The following is a 26,438-nucleotide window of genomic DNA, read 5'->3' as shown; positions in this document are numbered from 1 at the left end:
CCCGGCAAAAATGTTGCCTACACATCATTGTGTGCTTTCCTCGTGCGATAATTTAGACAAAGTTTTTAAGGTTTAATATTATCTTCAAGCGAAAAATAATTTTTTCAAATGAAAAATAACAAGGCTGTGGGAAGTTTCTTGGAGCTTTGCCTTCACTGCACAGCACATCATTGTTCTTGCATGGTACTTCAGAGAGAAGTATTGCTTAAATCGGCAACATTTAGACTTGCACTATATGAGCACAGGGGCACACGCGTGAATCCTGTGCCAATGTGCTGTGCAGCGAAGGTCAAGGAACGAGACTCTGTGCAGGCTAGGGATTATTCACTTCAGTAAATTTTTCCTTGCTTACAACCAAGCAGTAGATATTTTTTTTAAAATGGAATATAAATTGCCAGCAAAGTATACCACACAATAATGTCTTGGCGACATTTCTGTTTGGAATGCTACATAGCAAAAGCTAAGCTGCAATATGGGTCAAAAGCTATTTTTTCCAACTCTGTTACAGTTTGGGTGCAACGTTTCTGTTTATTTTGTTTTCATAGTAGTTTTATGACAAAGTGGCTATCTATTTACTTATTTATTTATTACTTGACAATACTGCTGACACCAGTAAGCAGTATTGCAAAGTGGGCTACAGTGATAAGTTACACATAAAATGATCTTGCTACGCAAAAACAGGAGCATAACATATACAAAACACAAGATAAACCAAAGAACATCTATACAAACGTCTTAAGGAAAATGATAAGGGAACAGCAAAAAATACAAAGCCAATGAACTTTAGAAATCAACCTTCGGTATTCCATACGAAAGAATTGGTCTTTCTCCTGATAAATGTTAACATTAGAACTTCAGCATTTTGCAGTGTTTCCTTATGGCTGAAAAAATGTAACTTGAAATGCAAATTAGTAAACTATTTTAGCCATGAAACACTGCCACCTTCAGATTAAAGAAATAAATATTCTGCATTAAAACGGGAACAAAGAGCGCTGGACATGGGACGAAGAAAGAACAATAGACGAGGGTGCTGTCGCCCTCGTCTACCTTTTTTTTCCGTCCCGTGCCCAGCGTTGTTTGTTCCCATCGTAATCATGTACTAACCAGCACAGTTAGGTGCTCTCCTGAAATATTTTGCGCTAATTGCTCAAAGCAATAACTTTGTATAAGTTTCTTGCATGACGCAGTTTCACATCTGTAGATGGTTGGATGTTATGTGTGTTCCCTTTAAAGCGAAGCATTGACATGCAAGTGGCCAAGCTCAATTTTTGAATTGGCTTAATGCCTTTCCTACCTGAATTAAATTTCTTTCCTTAAAAAAACTTATAATAGGTAGCTTATTTTTCGGCATTGTACATAAAGACCCTGCAAGTTTGTTTTTGGCTGTTCTCGCTGCTTTTCCACTACCAATCCTCCATCTGTCTTTTACTGATTTCTCTTGTGGATGTGTTCATCTTTATGAAGTTTTCTCTAAGCCTAGGGCTTCATGAGAGCTAGTTCCCAACACGCACATGGGTGGACATTTTTACATTTATTTAAAAGGTGGTCCATCATTTCCATATCTCTCTCACAACCAGTGCATGTGACGCCTACTTACTGGATCTCACTTTATGACTGCATATTCTAAGGCAAGATTACCTCGCTTCAGACATTGCACTAGCTTATCATATGCTTCCCTCCTTACTTCGTCCTTATTCTTGCAATAGTTACTCACAGCTTTTCATTTTTAGTATTTGCTATCCATTAAATCATCTCCACCTCTCTGACATTGCACCTAACGCTTATCGTGCATAAAGTTTAATGCATGCTCTCAGCATCACGAAATTTCGTCGTGGAAATTATCACTTGACTACAGGTATGATCTTTTTAGCAGCATGATCTTTTTCAACAGCAAAGGAGTTCGTTAAAAAACCACCTTGTATACTTAAAATGGGGATGACTAATTCCATACCTCGTTTATTAAAGTTAACCTCTTTCAATTTCCTTACGCTTGTCCTTTGTGTTGTGCTTGCCTCATGGTTTTCAGTCTTTATGGATCTGGTATATTTAAAGAGTTGAATAGCCGGTCACCTGCTTATGACACTGCAGCTTAAGTATTGCACCCACTATCATTGCCATAGTAGCATTTGGTACAGTAGAGGTTTGTAATGAATGTAACGAGATGTACAGCTCATGAAATAATCGCTGAACAACAAATGTTGTTGGAGCTAGTGATTCAACAAGAGGACTCCTCTTTAGAGGGGCAACGAATTGCATCAACGTTACTGCAACAACTTAGACATGAAACATTGGCTCCAACAACACGATTTGTTCAATGGTTTGACATTCATTCAAGCCGCCATCTTCAGCTCAACTTTTGTCGCGTCAAGATGTACAGGATATACAACTGTCATGTTGTGTTCTGATAGAATTCAAGAGCTATTGACAGCAAGCCTTGCTTCTCAATTTAATTCTCATCCTTTACGTTTACGCTTTAATCTTTGTCATCTTCAGCCTTATTATATGTGCACTGCAGCAGTAGCCCTTCGCAGTGGTCTACAATTCGCCTTGTCTTGTGCGAGCCGATTCCATTTTATACATGCGCAATTCTTCATTTCTTCACCCACATAAATCTCGGCCTTCTCGGCAGCATTAAGTACAAAAATTGTAACTGTTAAGACTTTTGCTTCAACATCATGACAATAATTGAATAGAATTGGTAATGCACGTACATAAATACTCTTGCAGTTAGAACGTAGTGTGTTTAACCCTGAATTCTTGTGTACTATAGCAATAAGTCTTCGTAAAATCATGCTGCTTGTCCTTCATATGATCAGAACGAGTCCAGAAATATCTGCAAAATATCGTTTCTGCTTTTTTGATTTCTGAAACAGTGATGCTAAGGGAGGCCATGTGCACATGCACCATGGCAATGTTTAAATGGGTATAAATTCTGAACATTGCTCTTGCTCTAGGTGTTTTCTTTCACTTCCTTTTCAGACGTACAGAAAGGAGCGAAGTGGAGCTGTCCATGGGCCGTGCACACAGTTTCATAAGCAGGCTTGCAACACGTTTGACAAATATGTTCCTGAATACATCTGCCAAAGTGGCATTTAAAGAAGCATGTAGCAGTGTACATCACTGTTTATTTGGCATGAAGCAGCAGGTATGCTGCCGTCATCAGCAAGTTCACACAGTACAGTGCATCTACACATGGCATGCTACCCCCACATCTACCAGCTCGGGATGTGTAGCTTGATTGTAAAATGTTTACTTTGACTTAACACAACAATTAACAAAATCACGTGAAAGTTTTGCCACCTATGCAGGCGACATTCTCGGTATACGCTGGCAAATATAAGCGGAGTTTGACCAGTCCATTAGTCGCACATTTCCTTGTAAACATCTCGTAGAGGGCCGCTGTTGTTGTTGCAAGCCAATGCGCCGTGATGAATGAACCATGATTCCAAGATTTTTCTTTTCCTCCGACCTTTGTACACGAGGTAGCATCGTCGAATTGATTAGGTCAAAGTTATGCCTTGTCATTCAGCAGCGTTCAACAAGCTCCGTCTTAGAACACGTTGCATGGGTGGTTTTCGCAACATCCTCTTTGTGTTCTTTACCCTTCGATCACCTTCTTCAACCCATTTCGCCTATGCAAGTTGTGTCGCAATCCCCACATTGTACTTCGTAGATGATCCCACTCTAATCTTCGGCGGTGTTTGTGTATACCTTGTCCTTAGGACATGTGTTCACAAAGCCCAAAGACCGCACACTTGCGGATGATTAGAGCAGGGTACTCTACAGAGTACGTTGTGGGGTTCACGACACCACTTACATCGGCGAATCGGGCAGGAAAATGCCAAAGACGTTCAAAGAACACAAAGTGGGAATGTTGCTAAAGCCACCCATGGAGCGCATTTTAAGACAGCTTGTTGAATACTGCTAGACGACAGGTTATAGCTTCGACCTTAACAATGCGACGATGCTGGCTCAGGAACGAAGGTGGAGGAAAACTATTGCAATTATGGTTTATGCGTCAGGAAGCATCTGCTTGAAACAACAACCACAGACCCATACCGAACGTGTACGTGGACGTATGTGGCTAGTGGACTGGTCGACCTCCGCTCACTTGTTGCCAGCGTATACCGAGACTGCCACCTGCATAGGTGGCAAAGCTTCTATGGGATTTTATGGTGCAGTTGTGGTACAAAACGATTATTTTGCATTAAGGCAAATGTGCCGTATTATATTGGACAGTGCGGGCAGACCATTCTTTAGTAATTAACGTAGGAGGTACGTAAGAAGACCTTCTTTGAAGGAAATTGTTGTATTCTGGGTCACGGAACAGTGTTCTCATTCAAACGACGTGACGGAGTGCTTTGTGCTAGCTGTGCTAACGAAGGCACTTTGTTAGAAGGCTCCTTTTTAGAGAAATCGTTTAATTAGGAACACGGAAAAGTGCTCGGCAGCGCTATACCTTCAGCTTTGTCCGTGTTTAGGGGCCAGATTTTTTGCAGTGCAGCTGGCTTCGTTTCAGTCGAATGTTCCTGATGACTAGATGGGTACGTTGCTGTTATTGACATATATGGTTCGAAGGTTTTTCTGCAATAACGAATAATGAACAGTAAGCGGAATAGTAACATTTCTCGGCGTGAATCTGGATGGTGCTCTCGCTTCGTGGCGGCGAGGCAGCTTTGAGAGGCACACCCAGAGCCCGGTGAAATGGAACACGAGGCATCGTAACCGCGTGATGAAAGAATATTTAGTTCTTCGCGCGTGTGCGCATCGTCTATGCGATGGTTCGAAGTTGTAAAGTGTCGGGTGATGCACTGGCGAAACGAATCCAAGTAATTCGTGAGTGATCAGACGCACGGAATGACTGTGCACAGGCCAACATGCTGTGTAAAAGGAAACGTGAAGGAGGCATCGAAGCGGACGTCAAGAAACGAAAGTTGTTAAACAATGGGTGTGTTCGCAGAAGGGGTGCGAATCATTGATAACACTGCGATAAGCGAAGGTGATACGGTATGTGTGAAAATATGGGTGCTTCAAAGCACTGCCTCGTTGTCATCGTGTCGCCTGTTAATGTTTGTGATACGCAAACGCAGTGCTGTGTGTTTTCGAAAGCGCACTCGCACATTGTGGAACTTCGTGGAAGTGCCGCGGTCGGCAAGTCGGGGGAGTACCGTGTGCGCCAATTGCGCGCTGTATTAACGCGCTAGAGTTAAAGAGCTCGCTTCGCAGAAATTGCGGTGTCGGGGCAGGCGGCCGCGACGTTGGTTGTGAGAGAAAATTAGCGTTGTCCGTGAGCGAAAATTCGAAGTAGATACAAATAAAGAAATAGTAGAAATCTTTGGTTGGAATGGAGGCGGGCATTCGAACCTGCCACTCCTCGACCCGCACCCACATGCCTTTAGGCGCTCGACCATCACGCATAAATCCTGTAGTATACTAACGGTGAGCTGTTTATATAGACCATTTACCGTTCGTGGTACACACATACCGGTGGTCCTTCAGCGGCTTGAGTCACGGCTTTTTCATCGAGTGGCCGTGCTTGAGTACCACCAGAGGTAGGGTGCAAAGGGCCCACGGGTGCGCTTTTAAAGGGCACCCCCCCCCTCGTGGCAGTATTCCTTCTCGCCACATGCATGGATATAGGAGCCGGACACTGAGAAGCAAAGGCAGGCTAGTGATTGGGAAGGCCATACGAACACGGTACGGTTACGCTATCGCGTTCTACTCTTAAAAGCACAGCTTTTTCCAAGTTCTTTTTTTTATTTTTCTCATCTGTGTTCAAACATCGGAACTTGTTCTCGTAGTGTATCAAGGAGCGCTTGACGGCTGTGGGCCAGTATCTACGACAGTGATTCACCCATTCATCAGTGATTATGAAGTTGTGAAGTACCAACTCAAAGCTGAATCGTGCCGGTCGCTAGCATTTCGGTGGCAGTACTGCAGCAAGAGCAAACGCGATGGGCAGGCACTAAGGAGGATTAAAAAAAATGCTGGAGTGGAATTATTGGCGCGAAAATTAAGCCAACAGTCTCTCATCTTACCAGTGGCACGATAACACGTCAGCGTGTAGCGTTCCACTGGTAAGAAAAAGCAGCGTTCTCTGCACACGCCATACCAGCTTTATATGTACAATATTCTAGGACAGATAGAGCTCGACTTGTGCCTTTCCTTTACAAGTTTTCTTAAGAAGTCCCAATGCCTGGGCAAATTTTATTGGAGATCAAGTCGTCGATAGTCATCTCGTTTGTTACTTTCTTCAAGAAAAATCATCTCTTATTTTTTTAATTAGCCTAACGTTTACAATAAAACAACAAAACTCTAAGCGGGCACCACCCAAAAAGGGCATGATTACGAGACAAACCAGGGGAAACCGTGGCTTCACTTTTGCCTGTAATGCGTTGCGAATGCTTCCACTCTAGAACTATCAAGCGAACCTTGCGCTCACTGACCAGTGTACTTAGTTGTGCTCCAAGGAACACTCCTTACCCAAAGCACGCGCGCGCACACCATAGAAATAATAAATAAAACAAAATAAACTTTTTCTCGTGGCCTAGAGTTTGAGGCCATGTCTCCGCGGTCCAAAAGCGACTGCCTTCAAATGTATGCCATGCGCCCATGCTTGCCCAGTGTGAACGGAATTGAAGCATATGAATACGTTTTAGCCAAAATGCAAAAATCAATTGGGAAGCAGTACAGTTGCTGCGGGCACTGCATTGCAATATTTCGTGTTGGTGCATTACAAGGGATCCTTTGGACAACGCTTAAGGTCGATAGCACGAATCGCACATTTGAGGAAAATTCTGACGTCAAGAAAATTTAACCCCGTTACCATGATCGCGTGATGGCATTTTCTTTGAACAGTTGTACAGGCTGACAAACGCTGGAAAGAACGTGAAAGGCACCTCGCCGGTTCTGAGAAATCGCCAGTTTCCAGTTCGCATCGATGCCGCTCGCCGGCCCCGGCGATGCAGTCGATGTGGGATGGAGTACGGGAGCATCATCTTCGCTCGCCGAGGTGAGCTCGTCCAGGTCGAGAGCGTGCGTGTTAACTAGGGTGTCGTTGGAGCTGACCGCAGACTGCAGGCATAGAGTAGTAGTTGTGCCGGCAGCTAGCGTGGTGCTAGCGTCCATATTGTCGTGGAAGGGGCCGCGTCGCCATTCCCGGTGGCCCGTGCTCGCACAAGGGAGTTAGGTCGTCCCTTACGTCTAGCGGCCCAACGCCCGCATAGGATCTTCTGAAGCCAATAAAGAAAAACGGAGATGTCCTACCAGCTCGGGAAGGGTGTTCGGATGTTTCGCACAGTGAATACTTGATGGCCCGACACAATGCCGGCGACGATATCAGAGTAATTCGGTAAGCGAGAGCACACGTGTGGTGGAGCGCAAGCAACGCACATCCACTCACTCTGCCAAGTAGACCCAATGTTTCACAAGGCCTACAAGGCGGCAGTCAAGCTACCACAGGGCACTCCCACAAGCAAGCCCCGCGCACTAGGTCTGCACAGCACATATGCAGAACTTAGCGAGGCGCAAATCACCACGCGGCTTACGGAAACACCAACAGGCAGCGCCCGGCTCCTACGACTCGGCTCTATCGACCAGCTTCACGAAGCAGCTCCCCGCAAGCCCATTACCGACCACCTTCGTACCACTTATAAGGACACCGTCATCTCCCGCAATATCGATCTACGACTACATCAGGGCCGGCGGGAAGCCAGAATGCAAGACCACGAACGAGAACACGGGCACAATAACACTCCGTACTATGTTGTCGCCGCCTACTACGATCTCGCGAACACTAATGCAGTAGCCAAAATCATGGACCACACACTCCTAGAACATACCAGCTCCTACGTGCGGTGCGACATCACCTAGGCTGAAGAAACAATCATTGCGTTCACTCTCAACCAAGGCTGCAGACAGATACGGTTGCTAAGAGTTCTGATTGACTCTGAAGCGGCTTCCCGCAACTTCCTACGATGGCACGTCATCTAACCTGCCCTCAATATCACCCAGAGCGCTGCGAACACAGGCGAGCATCCCGATACACACACACGCCTGATATGGTCGGATCATATGGACCCTGTGTCACACTGTAGGGAAAGCAGGCAGCGGATAGGGTTGCTCGAGGGAATGCGAGCCGAGCACCCTCCAACTCCGCCTCAGAGGAAGCTGTTTCCGTCCGATGCGACTACTCAGCCATCTTAAACCACTATACAGGACTTAGGCGAACATATTCCCTACCTGACCAAACACTAAATAAGGGCGAATCGGTCAGCTGCAGACAAATTCAAACTGACACATTTTCAAATTTACACACCCTCAGTAAGATGCCTCATTCGGTATTCTTTCCTGACTGCTCATGGTACCCGCCACGGTGGTCTAGTGGTTATGGTGCTCAAATGCCAGCACGCAGGTCACGGGATCTATTCCCGGCCGCGGCGACCACCTTTTCGATGGGGGCCAAAATGCTTGAGACCCGTGTGCTTAGATTTAGGTGAACGTAAAAAAATCCAGATGGTCGAAATTTCCGGAGCCCTCCACTATAGCGTCTCTAATAAACATATCATGTTTTTTGGACGCTAAACCCCAACAATTATTATTACTGCCCATGGTGCACAGCTAAACCTACCGTATGCCACATCACGTGGGCATGTCAGGCCAATACAACCCTACCCCCAATACAAAATCCTACAATGAAGCGATGGGAAGACCTGCTGGCCAGCGAGAGCCTGGAAGATCAGCTGGGTCTGATGGTCCGGGCCCGCAGAGCGGCTGCTGCAAGCGGAGCCCCGGAATAACCCCCCTCCCCCTCAAGCCAATAACCTCCGAATACTCGGAGATTGTCCGCAGAAATTCTATGCTAATAATTAGGTTTGCACCACCACCACCTCGCTGATTGCGCCGGAAACAAGGTTCCGGGGACAGCCGCTACCTATAAATAAATGAATAAATAACTAAAGAACTAAATAAAGGAAAAAGGAAAGCACTTGGTCAGGCACGCTCACGCCAAGCTTCGCTTGTCTCCATTTCCTCGACAGGAGATGTGCTCCTGAATTTTTTTTTATTCGTCCTTGACGGGCTCTAGCCTTGCCGTAGGCGTCTTTCGATGAAACTACTTGAAACACGAGCTGGAGTTTAGTCTCCTTGGTGCTTAGAGGGCAACAGTTAAGATTTAAGTTCAACTTATGACTGTCATAGTGCCGGCAGAAGCATCTTACGCAAGCGTCTCAAACGGCGGCCAATAGGTGGCAAATCCTTCGCAAAGAAAAAAACTTCCAGCCAGTTCGAAGCAGGGGGACAGCGGATTCATTCATTCATTCATTCAATCATTCACTGCTATTGCTTTCACTATTCATTTGGTTGAATATGCTACTTCCTTGTTGAGACATTCGTAGCAGATATATTTGAAAGGCGTCATTCGAGGCATTCGAATTATTTTGCATTAGTTTTCTTAAAGGATGAAAAGGAAAATCAATTTTAGTTTTTTTTGCAGTATTTCTATGACGTTGGTTGGGAGTAGAACTATTTAGACCAGCAGCAGACCCCTGCAAATTAACCAGATCAAGTACGGAGGCTTCTCACGGTGACTTAACTTGGTGTGTGCTAACATCTTGCAGCAGGTAGCAACGGTAGAGTTCTTCTATACGCCATCACAGAAGCTTAGCGGCGCTGCAGCTCTTGACAGGCAGCGCCATCTCTGGCAGAAAAAGAGAAAAATCACAGCATATCCACGGAGTGAATGATGATGAGTGGGCGAAGCTGCGGAGGTTCATCGGTAAACCGTCAATCTTCCGTGAATTCTGCCCAGTACATCATCACCGACGTGAGATCGGGCGCGTTTATACTAAAGGTTCGATGAGTTATGACGACTTGCAGCTCACTTTAATTTTACATGTACGCTGTGAATTTTCATTGTTTAGAAAACCATTGCTTTAGAAAACACCTTGCGTCTTTCGTTAGGCAGCTGGCGTCTTTTTCGTTTTGCTTTAGAAACATCTGGCGTTCTTTCGTTTTGTTTTTACAGAACATCTGGCGTCTTTCGTTGGTTTATTTCATCAATCAACGGCGTTTTGAACAAAATTTTTATTGTTTAATCACGCACAGGAGAAATCTCACCAGGCACTACCTTGGAGGTAAACAATGGCTGCTAATGGGAATGAGAGACAGAAGAAGTCGGCTTTTAGCTAACACTTACACTTCTACAGAGACAGAAGAATTCGGCTTTTAGTTAACGCGCACGCTGCGAATTTTTTATTGTTCAACAACGCACAGGAGAAATCTCCCACCGGCACCACCTTGGAGGTCAAAGGGTAAGACTTGTTACTCACTACTACGAGCACGACGAGGGACGAACGGGTGCCGCCTTAAGGAGCTTCGCCCCTAAAACTGGGGTGTTAGCAGCGCGCGTTTTCCCTTCTCTCAACCGCGTTGCCGCTCGCTTTGCACGTGCAGAGCTCTAGCGGTGCACTTGCGCCGCCTCACAATGTACCGCTTACAGTGCGGCTTCAAAAGGATTTTCAAGCTTGACTGGCACTTCCGAAAAGCGAACTTGATAAAATGAGAAAGGCTCGTCAATCACGTTAACGGTGAAGAGCAGACAATCGATAACAACGATGCCCAACTCAAAGCGAAATGCATTTCCCAAGTCGCGATTACACCGTGTAGGACGTATACCTCGAGGTAAGTCTCATTCTGTCATGTTAAAGATGAATAATGGTCCACATGCACTCCGAAATGAAGCTGTACACGCTATCGATGTTCTACGGCGTGGACTACTAATCATATGTTTGTTGTTTTGATATGGCATGCTTACAGTAGCAGCCGTGTACTTTCGTGAACAAACGTTTGCGGCGTGCGAAAAAGAGATTATACGGCCATGGCACTGCTTCCTGAGAAGGTTAGAGTCAAGTCCTCCGTGCCGCTGGAGAATCACCCGCCGATTAAGACGCGAGGCAGCTAGCTGAGCTTTAACCACTGTGAAGCAAGATGAACTGCTCGCCTCGTTTTTTCGGCTCTCGCGTCATGCTTGCAGTCTCTCTTTATGATATCGACTTGACAGGCGTATAAAACCTGCTGCGTGAACGCAGCTAGAAAATCGCACAAAGTCAGAAGGTGGTTACTTCAAGGTTGCAATTGCAAAGCATGTATTAAATGCCAGTTATATTTAGCGGCTTAAATATATATCACCCTAATAAAGTGACAAAAACAAAGCAAACCTGCAGAACGATGTCAAAGCTTGCTGCAAATGCACAGACGTCCGTTCCGGCGTGATAAAACAGCCTTCCCGACGCGTGAAATGCAGGCGCCGAACTTAGACGATGTGCCGAGTTCAGTTGAATTCAACCAACCGCGCAATGCTAACGGTATAACGCGAATGTGAACGTTCAACAACGACTGGTAGGTCTCACGAACACGGGGAATCAAAACACAAAGTTACTTCACCTACAACCGTAACTGGACTTTAACAATACGAGAAGACAGCGAGTAATCATTAATGTAGTCGCTGCGTGCATGCGCCGCGTTACTTACCGATTCAGGTAGTCGGAACGAACGAAAGCGATGAAATCAGACAGCCAAAATAGAAGGCGAGACAGCGCTGTCAGCTATCCAAGCTTGCCGCCTTTATTTCACGTACGACACGCCCGGGAAACGATACAGTTTAACACGTGAATCTCGTGCCTTGGTATTGTCTGCACTGTTGTGGCTGGCCGCTAAACCGCAATACTTCGGACCACGCTTGCGCTTCCGCGGGGTAACTTCTGCCATCGCTGAAATGCGCAGCTTCACACAGCAAGCCTCGCGGTTCAACGTACCCAGCTGACGGCCCCCCAGTTATCCGCACCGAGAGAAGAACGCGTGCGCACGTGCGCTACCGCTACCGTGAAAGGGGCTGAGTCGGCCGCGCCGAAGGTTCAGAGCTTTCCGACAGAGCCGCAGCGCGCCTGCCGCGGCGCTGTCGTCGCGCCGCAAACTTGAGCTTGGGTTCCCTATAGGAAGGGCGTTTAGCCCCTCCGCGTGTATTCATCCGCGTCGTGTCGACTGCTCACATGCGTAGGGCGAGTAAAGCGAATAGACGTCATCGCAGAAAAAAAAATGACTTTACCCGCCGCAGCTGGTGGCCTTCGCTTCGAATTTATCGATTCGTCATCGTGCGCTGTGATCCGTATGTTACGAACTCACGCTTGTATTTGCTTCAGATAATTGTGCTGACGCTTCAACGGCAATGTATTCGCGACTATATCGAGCTAAGTTTATCAATCGTTATCAAATTCTCGGCACGTTAGGCTAAGCAGGCGTTGCTAAACAAACTGCTGGGGTGCTATGCAGGATGGCCCGAGCTTCTCGGACACACGAGTTTGCTTCGAGCTCGCATTACGGCGGTCATGACAGGAAGACAGTGCGGAGCACGCGATAGCGGCGTTGATAAAAACGGCTACAAGAAGGAGCATGGCGTCACATACGCATGTGCGGCATTTGCGGCGGTTTTCAAAGAACGCCGTTGCGAGCGCGTGAGCGTCGCCACTCAGTCAACATTTTGACAGTGTGGTGACGTCAGCGTGATTGTCGTGCTATCTTTTTGCCAACTGATCATCGCGCCTCCCAGGGACGTGTTCGTGGGCGTTTGTCCTCTTTCGGAGAATTCTTTCGTTGCACCTGCAGCATGGAAATTTCCACTCTCGAAGGCAACAAGGGCGCACATGCAGCACTCTGGTGCAGCTCGTTTCGCTTCTCTGGAATATTACAAATAAAGAAATGGACAGGTTACTGCTATTTACATTACACGTCTGAAGATTTTTCTGTAGTAACGAATCGGTAGAAACAATGTCTCCACAAACAAGTAAATAATAACATTTCTCGCCGCAAATCCCGCCAGGGGCGCTTGCTTCAAACAGGCCCGTAGCCAGGAATTTTTTTCGGGGGGGGGGGCACTTGCTGAAAACCTTGACTTTTTGAGAAAAACGCCTATTTTTATAATTCATTTTTGGTAAAAACACATACTTCACCGAAATTTCGAGGGGGCGGGGCCTAGGCCCCCTCCCCTGGCTACGGGCCTGGCTTCAAGGCTGTGAGTGGTACGTCGTGAGAGCGGTGAAATTGAGTGCGAGATAATCGTAGCCACGTGATGATATAACCTTTAGTTCTTCCTGTGTGTGTGCATAGTCTGAGCGATTAAGCTCATAGATGAATCATGCCGCTTGCTGGCGTTGCTGCGTGGGCACTTCTCGGTAAGAACAAACACGGTGGGCGGACCCGCTTTTCGCCGCGGGCGTCTGTCACTCAAATTGATTGACGCGTGAACTCGTGCACAAACTCGATTCTGAAAAGGCCCCAGTTCAACTCGTGATTGCCATAGTGCAGGTTTGCCTGTCAAGTGTTTCATGCGGTGGACGCTACTCAGCAGCTTCTCTGCATATAAAATAATTTGGTCAGCATGCACTACTTGTGCAAGGCTGGGGCCATCGGTTGGTCTGCTTCGGAGTAATGACCGTGTCAGTTCGGTCTCAATATTGGTGCAATTGATTAGGCAGTTCTCAACTAACATGATATTGAATAGTCCTTTCTTAATTGTTAATATTTTAATTACCACGACATTATTTACTCAGGTTTATTTGCAAGGTCCTGAATAGTGCGGAGGTAATGAGCTAAGCCTAATTAGCACGATTCTATTTAACACGATCTCGGTGAGTAAGGTCTTGATTATGTTGGTGTTGGTTTTAATTACACGCTATAATTAGCGTCGTGTTAATTAGCATGCTATTAATTAGCTTGTTCTTAGCTTTACACGGCTTCATTAGCATGGTCTTAGTAAGACGTGGCTTAGTTAGCTCGGCCTTAGCATGATTTGGCTTAATCAGCTTCGTCGTAACATGTCCTGACTTAGCTATAGGTATACCGCCCAGCCACTTTTCTTGCATGGGTACACTTCTGCACTCAGTGGAACGACAAACAAGTGAAAGAAGGTGCCTCTAGTTTGACGACACCAACCTTCTCGACCGCCCTTGACGTGACGCCCCGTTCCATCATAACCAACGGAACGGAGCGCGCACTGAGGGATGGATTTCACCTTCTCGTACTGTTACCCCCATATTCACAAGCGCTCCTCGACTCGACCCTTCACTCGAAACTCTCCTTGAGGGCAGTTTTGCGATTCACAAATCGCCCTTCACTCGAAACGCACCTCGACTTGAGGAAATCTCGAGTGTTTCACTTGAGATTCTCAAGGTAGCGCGGAAGCTACCTTGAATCGCTCCTTGAGTCAAGTATCATGGCGGACTACGCTTCGTTTGTCCAATATGTGCTCCGCGTTGACGAACTGTTCAGCGACGTGGAGGGCTGCGTGGGCATACCGCGGCCACTCTTGAGGGACAGGTCGAACCCCATGGAAGATTTCACGGACAGCGAATTCCTCGCGCGCTTCCGTTTCACGAAGAGCAGCGTGATAAAGCTGCTCGAGTGCTTGCCCCTTGAGGAGAGCTGCAGCGACCGTGGCCACCCTCTTCCACCGATGATACAGCTTCTGATTGCGCTGCGCTTCTATGGAGCGGGCACATTTCAAGTTGTGGCGGGCGACCTCGTGCATGTGTCGCAGCCGACTGTGAGCCGCGTTATTGAACGTGTGTCGCGGCTGATCGCCACGCACTTGTTCCCGGACGTCGTGCAGTTCCCCAACTCTGACGACGGGTTCCGCGAAACGATGGTGGGGTTCTACCGCATCGCCAAATTTCCTGGGGTGACAGGGTGCATAGACTGCACCCACATCCGCATCAAATCGCCTGGTGGGCCGGACGGAGAAGTGTACCGCAACCGGAAGGGCTACTTCTCGATAAACGTTCAGGTAACTTGCTACTTCTTCTCTTTTAATGTTACTAGTTTTGCGGTAATTTTAAAGAATAATAATTTAACATTCACATTACATAGTCTCATGATAAATGCTTTTTGCAATTTAAATAAACAATGCCATAAACGGCACATTGACAAAAATAATCAGCCATGGTAATTATCAATTAACTCAATTAGGGCCCCGTTGAAGCTCTTCTGAACGGTGCAGCGTCCTTTTGACTGCGCGGCGCTGCGCCCGTGTAAAAATGTATCCACGCGACGGAGCGAATCGCGCTTCGAGCCTGATCAGGATTACGTACAACGTCACCTGTTCCACGCGGTCCTCCTTAGGTCCGGGCGGAGCGATTCGCGAAACGACGGAGGCCCAAATCACAGTTGGGATGCCCAACGGGAAATACCAAAATCCTCCCCTGTAGCGTGAATTCACCCCTCTCTTGTGAATGCTACACTGTAAAAAAATTACTCCCAGGTGGGAGTAAAATGCTTGTCCTCTAGCGACTCCCCCATTCGGAGTTTTTTATACTCCGGACGTCCGGAGTAAAGCATTTACTCCGGCTGGCCGGAGTTATTGCGCGGCGCCTCCGGAGTGTTTCTGCCGCTCCTTCACTCCGGCTAGCCGGAGTTATTGCGTGGCATCTTCGGAGTATTTTTCACTGTTCTTTTACTCCGGCTGGCCGGAGTTTTTGCGCGACACCTCCGGAATATTTTTTGCCGTTCTTTCACTCCGGCTGGCCGGAGTGACTGCGTGGCACCTTCGGAGTATTTTTCGCTGTTGTTTCACTCCCGCTATCCGGAGTTTTTTCGTGTCACCTCCGGAGTATTTTATGAATCTCCTTACTCCGTCCGGACGGAATTTCAGTGAGATGCATCGGGAGTATTCATCTCTTTGCTTCGCTGCTACAGTTTCTTCACTATATGCTGATCGTGTCACGCGTTGTTTACATAAGGGAATTCTCATCAAAACACTGCAGAGTCACTGTGTACTTTTATCCACAGACCTCTAGCAGATGAAAGTCAAGAGAACACGTGAGTTCTTATTATTTCATTTATTCACAATAAGCTGCAGTTTTTTGTTCATGAGCCAGCATTTGGGAAAGCAATACAAGAAACAAATATGCAAAAGGCCATCAAAAAACAAAGCAGAAGTCAGATCACGTGCAACCAACAGCGCTCAAGTTTTAAGCGCAGCGTGTCGAAATGAAGCCCAGAATGCTGCAAAAGAGTGCACAACAAACGAAGGAAGCGTAGTCGCCGGAAACCATCTACGACGGACCATCCATCAGATTCATTGACGACGCAAGGATTCAGCTGATTTCTTCCTGCATAATTTAGCAAAAAATAGTACATGAGAACTAAGTCATGCCACAAACACGAAAACTGAGGACACTGAAGCCACAGATACTCATTAAATTACATACAGGGTGGCAGTCCATGAGAACACCCAGGTTCTTACAGCATAGTCAATACTAAAATTAACGACAAAGTTTGACAGAGCAGCACTAATTAAACGGACCACACAAAGTACACAATATCACAAAGAAGTCAATATAAAGAAGCACGGACTGTACGGAATGTACAGTTATTCCGAGACTTCAACAGCTGGCCATGGTGCGATATTGGTAGTGTCTGCGTACACAAAAGAAACAGAACTGGTGCCCTACCGGCATGCTATGTAATCAGAAAGGCCTTTTAACATTGTAGCTTTTCGGTACAGGCACACTTGTGTGTTTCCATGCTTCTACGTGAACACACAACATTGGAAATTACTCTGTTCATAGTGTAATTATGAAAACGAAAAACAGGTGCTAGTTGCATGCAACAATGACACCACACAAACACCTTGATAATAATAACAGATGGGGACAGCTCCTCAGCGTACATGGAAGCATGCAAGAGAAACAAATTGCGAAAAAGAGACTGTCCTTCATGAACCAGTGCTTCAATGGCAGCACAATGTTGAGTTTGCTGGCGAGTTTTATCTCTCGCAGTTGACATGTACTGGCTTTTTGGCAAGTCAGCCTTTTGCTGCCCGGGGCGTGGTGCTGGGCAAACGGCATCTGCACACAAAGAACAAAGTTGAATTACACGTCCAAAGGTGTGCTGGCCAGCAAACTAGCCATGATGTGAAACATGTCGTGCAAGTACATGCTAAACCACACAGAAGTACATTAGAACGGTTTGGGGTGATATCAGACTGTTTACACAGCATTACTTTCTGTCAACAGCCCGGTATGCTCTCTATGGGAAGTAATTAGCATTATTATTTTTGTAGCGAAGCGATCGAACTTGGTAATGGGTCGTCCTCTCGAACACCTCCTAGTGGGTCGCCCTCTTCGGCTCTTTTAGAAGAGAACGCAACTCGCGCTGAGAGTCGGCCCCGCCTCGACTGTCGCTGTTGAGTATCGTCGCCGCTAATAAACCTCTTTATAATTTGGTGGAGAGTGCTGAGCCTTCACAACAACTTCGGCCCTCGTTCGATGCCCCTGGCTCTTCGATCCCGTACCTTGCCGCCTACCATGTCTCAAGACGCCTCCCAGCAAACGACCCCGCCCGCACCGACATGTCCCGGTGTCCCTCGTATTCGCGACCCTCCAGTCTTCACTGGCGCCGATGGTACCGACGTGGAGGACTGGCTCGCCATTTACGAGCGCGTGAGTGTCCCCAATAAATGGGACGAGACCGGAAAATTGACTAACCTGGTTTTCTACGTCGCGGGTGTGGCGGGCCTGTGGTACAACAACCACGCATCCGATTTTACGACGTGGTCCGACTTCAAGACCGCCATTATCAACGTGTTCGGCCGACCTGCCGTTCGTAAGCTCCAGGCCGAACAGCGCTTACGTGAACGCGCTCAGCAGACCGGTGAATCATTCACCAGTTACATTGAAGACGTCTTAGACTTCTGTAAGAAAGCCAACGCAACCATGTCCGATTCTGACAAGATCAGGCACATCATGAAAGGCATCGACGACGACGCCTTCACCATGCTGCTCGCCAAGAACCCCAGCACAGTGGCAGAGGTCATCACGCTCTGCCAAAGCTATGAGGAGCTGCGCCGGCAGCGATCGATGACCCGTCGCTCTCCATCACGCGACGCCGAGCTTGCTGGCTTGTCGACCATACCCGACCACTCCACGTTGCTCGCAGAGATCAAGACCTTCGTGCGCGAGGAAATCGCGCGCCAGTTCTCTCTGCTGGACTTTGCTCGCCCTCGGGACGCTCAACAGCAGTCGACTACCCTTCTGCCTCCTCTCCGTCGAGCAATTGAGCAGGAAATCGCGGAGGTCATGCCCGAGTACCACCAGCACCATCCGGCTTCTGCACCTTTGAGTTACGCCCAAGTTGTCGCAAGACCGCCCCCATCAATCGCTACGGCTGCCCCACAAATTTACGCCGAAGCCCCCACTCGACCTCACTCTTTCGAAGCTGATGTACCGGTAGCCTACGCCGACGTCACGCACCGGCCATGACTGCAGTCCATCATGCAGTCCTATCAGTTGCCGCCCCGTCAATCCCGTCCTGCACCATGGGCGGGCCCTGCCCCAGCGAACCGATGGCGCACACCTGACAACCGCCCCATATGCTTCGCATGCGGTTACGCCGGCCACGTGGCGCGCTATTGCAATCGCGTGCAGCCGCCTAGAGACGTGTCGCCTGCCACCATCCAGTCGAACCGGCCGTATTACGACCCACGTACGCCTCCGTCGCCGCCGTCTCGCCCACCTGCATCTACCCGCCGTTCACCGTCACCACGATGCCGATCGCTGTCACCGATGCGGCCACGTTCGGTCGCACGCGACCAGGAAAACTAGTCGTCGCAGTCCACGAGGCAAGGGCTGCGACGCTATCGAACTGCGAAAGCCCTCAGCGAAGACCATCGAACGTGATAGACGTTTTTGTGGACGGTGTTCGCGCATCTGCCCTTATCGATACTGGAGCCGCCGTATCTGTTATGGATGCTAAACTAAGCCGCCTGCTGCGAAAAGTGACGACGCCGCTTTCCGGGCTCTCCCTCCGTACAGCCAGCACCCAAAGTATTCAGCCGACGGCGTTATGCACAGCCCGTGTCATCATTCAGAACGCTCTGTACGCCGTCGAATTCATCATAATTTCTTCATGCTCTCACGACGTGATCCTGGGATGGGATTTTCTCGCCCGCCACGACGCCGTCATTCATTGCGCACCAGCCGAATTAGAGCTGTCACCATTCTCACATTTGACGCTGGCAGACAGTTCATCGGCTGCGACCAAGGTATTCGTCAAAGACGACATCACAGTTCCTGCGAATTCGTAAACGGCTGTGTCAGTCTATTGCACCGGTCTCTGCGACGTCGTTGCACTTCTTTCTCCATGTGACCGCGTTTTCACTAGGAAAGGCTTGCTGGTGCCATTTGCGACCGTGGAAATCACTCAGGGCGACACGGATATTTTTGTGACCAACCCATCCCCGTTCATGGTTACGTTGGTGCGAGGGGAATGTCTCGGCAGAGCGGAACCCCTCGAAGACGCACAACTTATGGACGCACCGGGTGACATGCACTGCGCCAGCTCCCGTACGCTCAGTGCTGTTTCCACATCTGATTCGTCATCCGCTGATGTATTTCGTTCCTCGATTGCCGACAACCTTACGTCGGTAGAGCGTTCCCAGCTTCTATGCCTGTTGGAAGAATTTCGTTCTTCGTTCGATGTCGCGCAAACTCCTCTCGGCCGCACGTCTGCTGTCACCCATTGCATCGACAATGGCGCTCAACCACCACTGCGGCAACGTCCATATCGCGTATGTAATTAACGAGCAAGTGGATGATATGCTTCGACGCGATGTAATTCGGCCCTCCGACAGCCCATGGGCGTCTCCTGTTGTTCTCGTTACGAAGAAGGACGGTTCTGTGCGGTTCTGTGTGGACTACCGACGGCTCAACAAGGTCACCCGCAAGGATGTTTATCCACTGCCGCGAATCGACGACGCGATTGACAGCCACCAAGGAGCAGAATTCTTTTCATCGCTTGATTTGCGATCAGGGTACTGGCAAGTCCCCATGGCTGATGACGCTCGACCGAAGACAGCCTTTGTCACGCCGGATGGCTTGTACGAATTCAACGTCATGCCGTTTGGGCTGTGTAATGCGCCCGCGACCTTTGAGCGCGTGATGGATACCGTTCTGCGCAACTTGAAATGGCACACGTGCCTGTGTTACCTCGACGACGTGGTAGTTTTCGCCCCGGACTTCTCCACGCATCTTCAACGCCTACGGGATGTGTTGACGCGTTTGAGCGACGCCGGGCTACAACTGAATCTAAAGAAGTGCCGATTTGCAGCACGGCAGCTGACAATACTGGGCTACGTCGTGTCCAAGGACGGAATTCTCCCCGATCCAGCCAAGCTTCGGGCCGTGTCAGAGTTCCCCAAACCTACGTCGGTCAAAGAACTGCGCAGTTTCGTAGGACTATGCTCCTACTTTCGGCGCTTCATCCGCAACTTCCTGACTATTATATCGCCGCTGACGAAGCTCCTTGGCAGCAACGGGCCCCTCAATTCGTGGTCGTCAGAGTGCGATGACGCTTTCGCAAAGCTCCGTAGTTTGTTGACGTCTCCTCCGATACTACGCCACTACGACCCTACGGCCCCTACAGAAGTACACACGGACGCCAGCGGTGTTGGCCTCGGCGCTGTCCTTGCGCAGCGCAAACCTGGGTTCCCGGAATACGTCGTGGCATATGCAAGTCGTACGCTTACTAAAGCTGAGACCAACTATACCGTTACGGAGAAAGAATGCCTGGCAATCATTTGGGCCCTTACGAAGTTCCGACCTTATTTGTATGGTCGCCCATTTGATGTCGTCACCGACCATCATGCACTATGCTGGTTGTCGTCCTTGAAGGATCCCTCAGGCCGTCTCGCCCGGTGGGCACTTCACCTGCAAGACTACGACATCCGTGTGCTGTACCGCAACGGACGCCAGCATGCTGACGCCGACGCCCTGTCCCGCTCTCCCTTGCCTGACGACAATGCCCACAGCTCAGTGTCTCACATAGCTGTAGCTTCAATCGACGTTCACACCATCGCTACCGAACAGCGCAAGGATCAATGGATTGCCTCACTGATAGACTTGCTGACCGCTCCATCGGCCACACCATCCTCTCGCGCATTGCGTCGTCAAGCCCACCATTTCGCCGTTCGCGACGACCTCCTCCATCGACGCAATTACGACGGCGACGGTCGCCAGTGGCTACTAGTAATACCCCGCAGTCTGCGTTCTCACATATGCGAGTCGTTCCATTCTGATCCGCAGTGTGCACACTCTGGGGTATCGAAAACCTACCACCGCATTCGCCAACGGTACTTTTGGCGAGGAATGTACCGCTACGTGCAGAAGTTTGTTCGCTCCTGCATCAATTGTCAGCGCCGCAAAACTTCAACGCACCTGTCGCCGGCAGGTCTGCAACCTCTACCTTGCCCTGACCGGCCGTTTGGGCGCGTTGGCATCGATTTGTACGGGCCACTTCCTCTGACGTCCGCTGGTAACCGCTGGGCCATCGTCGCTGTAGACTACCTCACGCGATACGCTGAAACTGCCGCCCTCCCTGCGGCTACAGCGCGCGATGTGGCCTCCTTCCTGCTCCACCGATTCATGCTGCGTCACGGTCCACCCCAGGAGCTGCTCAGTGATCGAGGCCGTGTCTTCTTGTCGGAAGTCGTCGAAGCCATTCTCAAAGAGTGCAACGTTGTTCACCGCAAAACTACTGCTTACCATCCGCAGACGAATGGCCTCACCGAACGCTTTAACCGCACGCTCGGCGACATGCTCTCGATGTACGTCGCCGCCGACCACACAAATTGGGATGCCGTTCTGCCCTTCGTTACGTACGCCTACAATACGGCCCCTCAGAGCAATACTGGTTTCTCACCCTTTTTTTTATTGTATGGCAGGCACCCGTCGCACACAATCGACACAATCCTTCCCTACAAGCCGGATCCATCTGATTGTGCGCCTATTTCTGACACAGCCAGGCTTGCTGAAGAGTGTCGCGAGCTTGCAAAGGCCTTTACAACGCACGAACAAGAGCGGCAGAAGAGCCTTCGCGGTGGCACCACCACTTCAGAGTCCACGTTCCTCCCCGGAGCGCTCGTATGGCTCTCGGTCCCTACCACTGCAACCGGCCTCTCTTCAAAACTACTGCCGAAATACGAAGGCCCCTACCGTATCGTCGAACGCACATCCCCGGTCAACTACCTGATCGAACCCATAGAACCATCTTCGGACATGCGCCGTCGAGGGCGCGACATTGTCAACGTGGAGCGCCTGAAGCCCTATCACGACCCCCTCATAGTGACAAGTTGCTAGGTCGCCAGGCGGCTCCCTTTTCGTACCCGGGGTAATTGTAGCGAAGCGATCGAACTTGGTAATGGGTCGTCCTCTCGAACACCTCCTAGTGGGTCGCCCTCTTCGGCTCTTTTAGAAGAGAACGCAACTCGCGCTGAGAGTCGGCCCCGCCTCGACTGTCGCTGTTGAGTATCGTCGCCGCTAATAAACCTCTTTATATTTTGTATAGTTTTTTGTAACCATATCTACTACTGCGTAATTGTGTGCATGTATAATGAGTGCACACAGTTTTGAACCCACTCCTGGAAAAAGTTCCTGACGGGATTGAGAGTATTACTAAATATAAAAAAATAATTACGGACACGTAAATTCTAGTAAAACAGACATGCTAATCATTTCAACAGTTGCATTAGTCACGGAAAGATCGAAAGGTGGGCTAGTTGGTCATTCATTTTTCTTTCAGCGCAGGGACAGACAACAAACAAAACAAGAACCACGCCGCACTCTTCCTTTATCTGTTGTATGTTCCTGCGTTCCTGATTTGCTGAACGAAAAAAAAAAATTAGTCACGGAACTGAATATCACTGAAATATAACACATCACGTTCGTATACATGCATGCTGGCATAGCACAACACAACAGCTGCGACATGCTGCCGAGTTTGCCAATTCTTCCTTCACCGAGCAGCTCTTCCATGGTATCTTCACTGCCAGTCACCATGCTCTCAAAGATGCGTGCCGGCGGTAGAGACAGCACCGGCTGGCCGATGTGTGCTCCATCGCTGTCATAGGGGTTGGGGAGCCGTGTCGCCATATGCGAGGCTGCCGCCCCTACAAGTGCCAACGACGGGCTCATTGGCCGGCAGGTCGATGGACCACCCCCTGAGGTGTGAAAATAAGGTTACGTGGGTTCATCAGTACTACAAGTGACAGCACAAACAAAACATTTAAACAGGGCGACGCAAATAAAAATACCTCACTTTCACAATAGGGGAAGCATTAGTTCATAATAATAATAATAATAATAATAATAATAATAATAATAATAATAATAATAATAATAATAATTTCTACCATCTTCTGCTGTTAACGTGCAACGATGCATAATTAGTTACGTTGACAAAAGTACTCAGAATATTTATTCTTTAACTGAAATTATCGGTGTAAGTTTCAATGTTTCATTCAGCAACATTAAGACAATAATATAATAAGTAGGGAGGACAGCGCATTTTGTGCTGGCGAAGGATTGCGTGCGTCAGCGGTCCCAGGGTATCACACAAAATCTGTTCTTACAAATTTCGATTAGCCGCACAAATAAAAGCCGAACCTCGGCACTTCTTACCAGTAGTAAGCAAACGTAAAGCAAACACTTACCTGTTGCGTACAAGTTCCGCCTTTGTTCCGACTGCATTTTTTTCCACTTTGTCTTTTCGTTGTCCCACAGCTTCCGCAACTTCGAAACCGTCACGCGACGAATGCCTGGTTGGCTGTTGTACTCTTCGGTAATTTTTTCCCAGCCGATGTCCTTGGCGCGCGTCGACACGTTGTCCGTTCTTTTGTTTTCGATGACGGACCTGTGCCGCATCACCAAGTTGCGAAGCAGCTCGCGTTCTTCGGCCGTATACACAAACCTTGGTGCGGTAGTCTTACCACCGTCACGCATGACGTCGTGGTCGTTGCTCGCGCTCATTGCACTGCCACAGACACCACGGCACGACAAAGTGCCCGATAGCACCAAAACAAAAGCTACGCAATCACAACACGGGGATAACGGGGAGAAAAGAGCGCAGTAACAATCGCACAACCACCGGGCATGTGACGGCATGTGATCTCAGCGGATTCGGCTCTGGCGTGGCTTGGCTAAAGTAGCGTCGCTTGCTGTCGAAACTAGCTAAAAACGTTTCGAATACCGCTTGTAAGTTTCAACCATTCACGCATTTAATTATTTGATCGTTTTTAAGCCCTCCGCAAGCGTTTTGACCGACTTTTCTTGCATTCATTGTAATATTTTATTGTACACCCTCGCTACCAGGTGCGTTTTGCGTAACGCAAGTGAAGGACGGTTTCTCGAGGAGCCCCTTGGCGGAGGACTGCTCAAGGAGCGTTCTCGAAACCCAGCTGCTCCTTGAGTGGAGGAGAGCGCTTCGCCTTGACTTGGTGAAGTCGAGGCGAAGCCTTGAGTGATGGTGTTTGTGAATACGGGGGTGAACGACAAACAAGTGAAAGAAGGTGCCTCTAGTTTGACGACACCACCCAACCTTCTCGACCGCCCTTGACGTGACGCCCCGTTCCATCATAACCAACGGAACGGAGCGCGCGCTGAGGGATGGATTTCACCTTCTCGTACTGTTAGCTCGTTCAAAAGGGGTTGTCGCCAGAGCGCGGAAAGATCCCGAGTTTAGCCACACTCGGGCCATCCTGCATAGCACCCCTGATCTCGCAAATAAGGGCAAAATGTTCCTCATGATTTGTCCTCAGCGTGAGATGGCACAAAGCGATGGCACATTTCACCATTTATTTGCTGCTTCCAACGCAGTGTGCGTACGGTAAGCGCAAGTTCGGGTATAAGCGGGCGGTCGCGTCTGCATGGGGGCTGCCATGTTGGTTTGTAACTGCAGTTACCGGCGATTACTGATACAACAGTTAAAGGCACACGACATCAATGCGAAGAAGCGTAAACATATCACGCACCGATAACGTAGCACGTGCCGAACCCGCGCAAAAATATCAACCCTGCCAATTGTAAGGCAATTATATCTGAAACTACGTTTTGCAGCGCAAGTGGATGGCTCCCTTACACCCCGTAGCCTTCGTGGTGCTGAGCGGTAGTGGCGAGATAAGGTATAGTAACAAACTACGCGGCTCCCCGTGCTACACTTTGAGGACGCTTGAGCTTCGCCTTGAAGAGTAGAACGCGGTAGCGTAATCGGGCCCCGTGCGCATCGCCTCCCCTATTGCTAGCCTAGTTTTGGCTCTCGGTGGATGTGTCAACCGTGCCGCAAGGAAACGAATGTCTGGGCGCGTAATATTGGCCGTTTAAAGCTTTTCTAGGATGTCTACTACAATTACAGGCAAGTGGCAATTGCACACTAAATTTTCCCTTTTTCCAATGAGCAAAAGGCCCACTACGCGTCCGTTAGGCAACACGTGAGTCTATGCCGCTGCTCATATTGTCGTCGCTTTTGCTGAGGATGATGATTAAGTAGTTCTTAGCGCTTTGTAATGGGTAAGCTTTTAAAGCACCCACTCGTTCACATGTTATGACGCAATTTATATGTTTTGACTAGTGATGCAGAACTATCGGTAAATTGACTATCGATAGTATCGATAGTTTTTTTGAAACTATCGATAGTGCAATCAGTAGCACCATGGTAAATATTCCTAGCGATATTACTGCCACGCGTGTTTATTGCTTTGTTTTGATGTATTCGGATTTCACCCACAAAGACTGTTAGCAACGTTTGACGCAGACCGCGCCGTAATGTTTGAGAAGCTTCAGGATTGGTTGAGATCATTCTGTTAAGGTTACGCGCCGGACGCGAATAGTCAAGTTTATTCGAGAGCTTACGCGAGCACCAGCGATAACGCTGTAAGGTTCGATGACTGATGTATAAAAGACGACGCTTTCCACCGATGATCAGATTACTCGACGGCCGACGACTGTTCTCGCCGCTCTTAGTGCGCAGCCTGTATCGCTTGTATTTTGAGTTTTTATTTTCTGGTCACAAGATCACACCAATAAAGAGCTCCATATTTCCCTGTCTTGTTGCAGCATTCTTCACCGTCACATACCACGTGACAATATATACTATCGATAGTGGTGTGAATAATGATGCTGTTGCGGGTCGGCCATATTGCCAAAATATTTGTGATAGCCTACTATCAGCGTCGCTTAATTTATGAGCAATTCTTGGCAAAAGAAATAAATTATTTCCGCAGAAAAAAGGGCAGAATATGTCAATCAATAAATCAATAAATTCACATTAAAAAAACCAGTTACGCCTTACAATTGACAAACTTAGTTCATGATATTTTTTTGTGTTTTCAAATCATAAAGTGCAATATAAATTTGAAGCTGCGCAGTTCCACTACATGTAACGCCTTCCTTTCCGCTACAACGGAATAGTTTGACATTATGATCATGTGTCACCAAAAAAACTCAGGTGAAGAACACAAGCATGACAACTTTGTTGCCCTTCAGCCTGCTCCTCCGGCTCCCCTATGTACCACGCGCGCGGGGAACCAAGTTTATTCTGCAATGAGTTCGTGCTGTTGG

The 26,438-nt window shown here is 48.5% G+C and overlaps 1 protein-coding gene across 1 annotated transcript; it reads left to right on the top strand.

Moving 5' to 3' along the window:
* The first annotated feature begins 14,266 nt into the window (after nt 1-14,266).
* On the top strand, nt 14,267-15,060 carry LOC119382026 (putative nuclease HARBI1). Its single transcript, XM_037649765.1, has 2 exons — nt 14,267-14,836; nt 15,019-15,060. Exons 1-2 carry the CDS (start codon nt 14,267-14,269, stop codon nt 15,058-15,060), a joined length of 612 nt encoding a protein of 203 aa, XP_037505693.1.
* Nucleotides 15,061-26,438: the final 11,378 nt, after the last annotated feature.

The sequence above is a fragment of the Rhipicephalus sanguineus genome, chromosome 2 (genome assembly GCF_013339695.2).
Source record: "Rhipicephalus sanguineus isolate Rsan-2018 chromosome 2, BIME_Rsan_1.4, whole genome shotgun sequence".
Taxonomy (NCBI): domain Eukaryota; kingdom Metazoa; phylum Arthropoda; class Arachnida; order Ixodida; family Ixodidae; genus Rhipicephalus; species Rhipicephalus sanguineus.
Note: the sequence above shows the minus strand (reverse complement) of the source record. Positions and strands in the feature narration are given on the sequence as shown.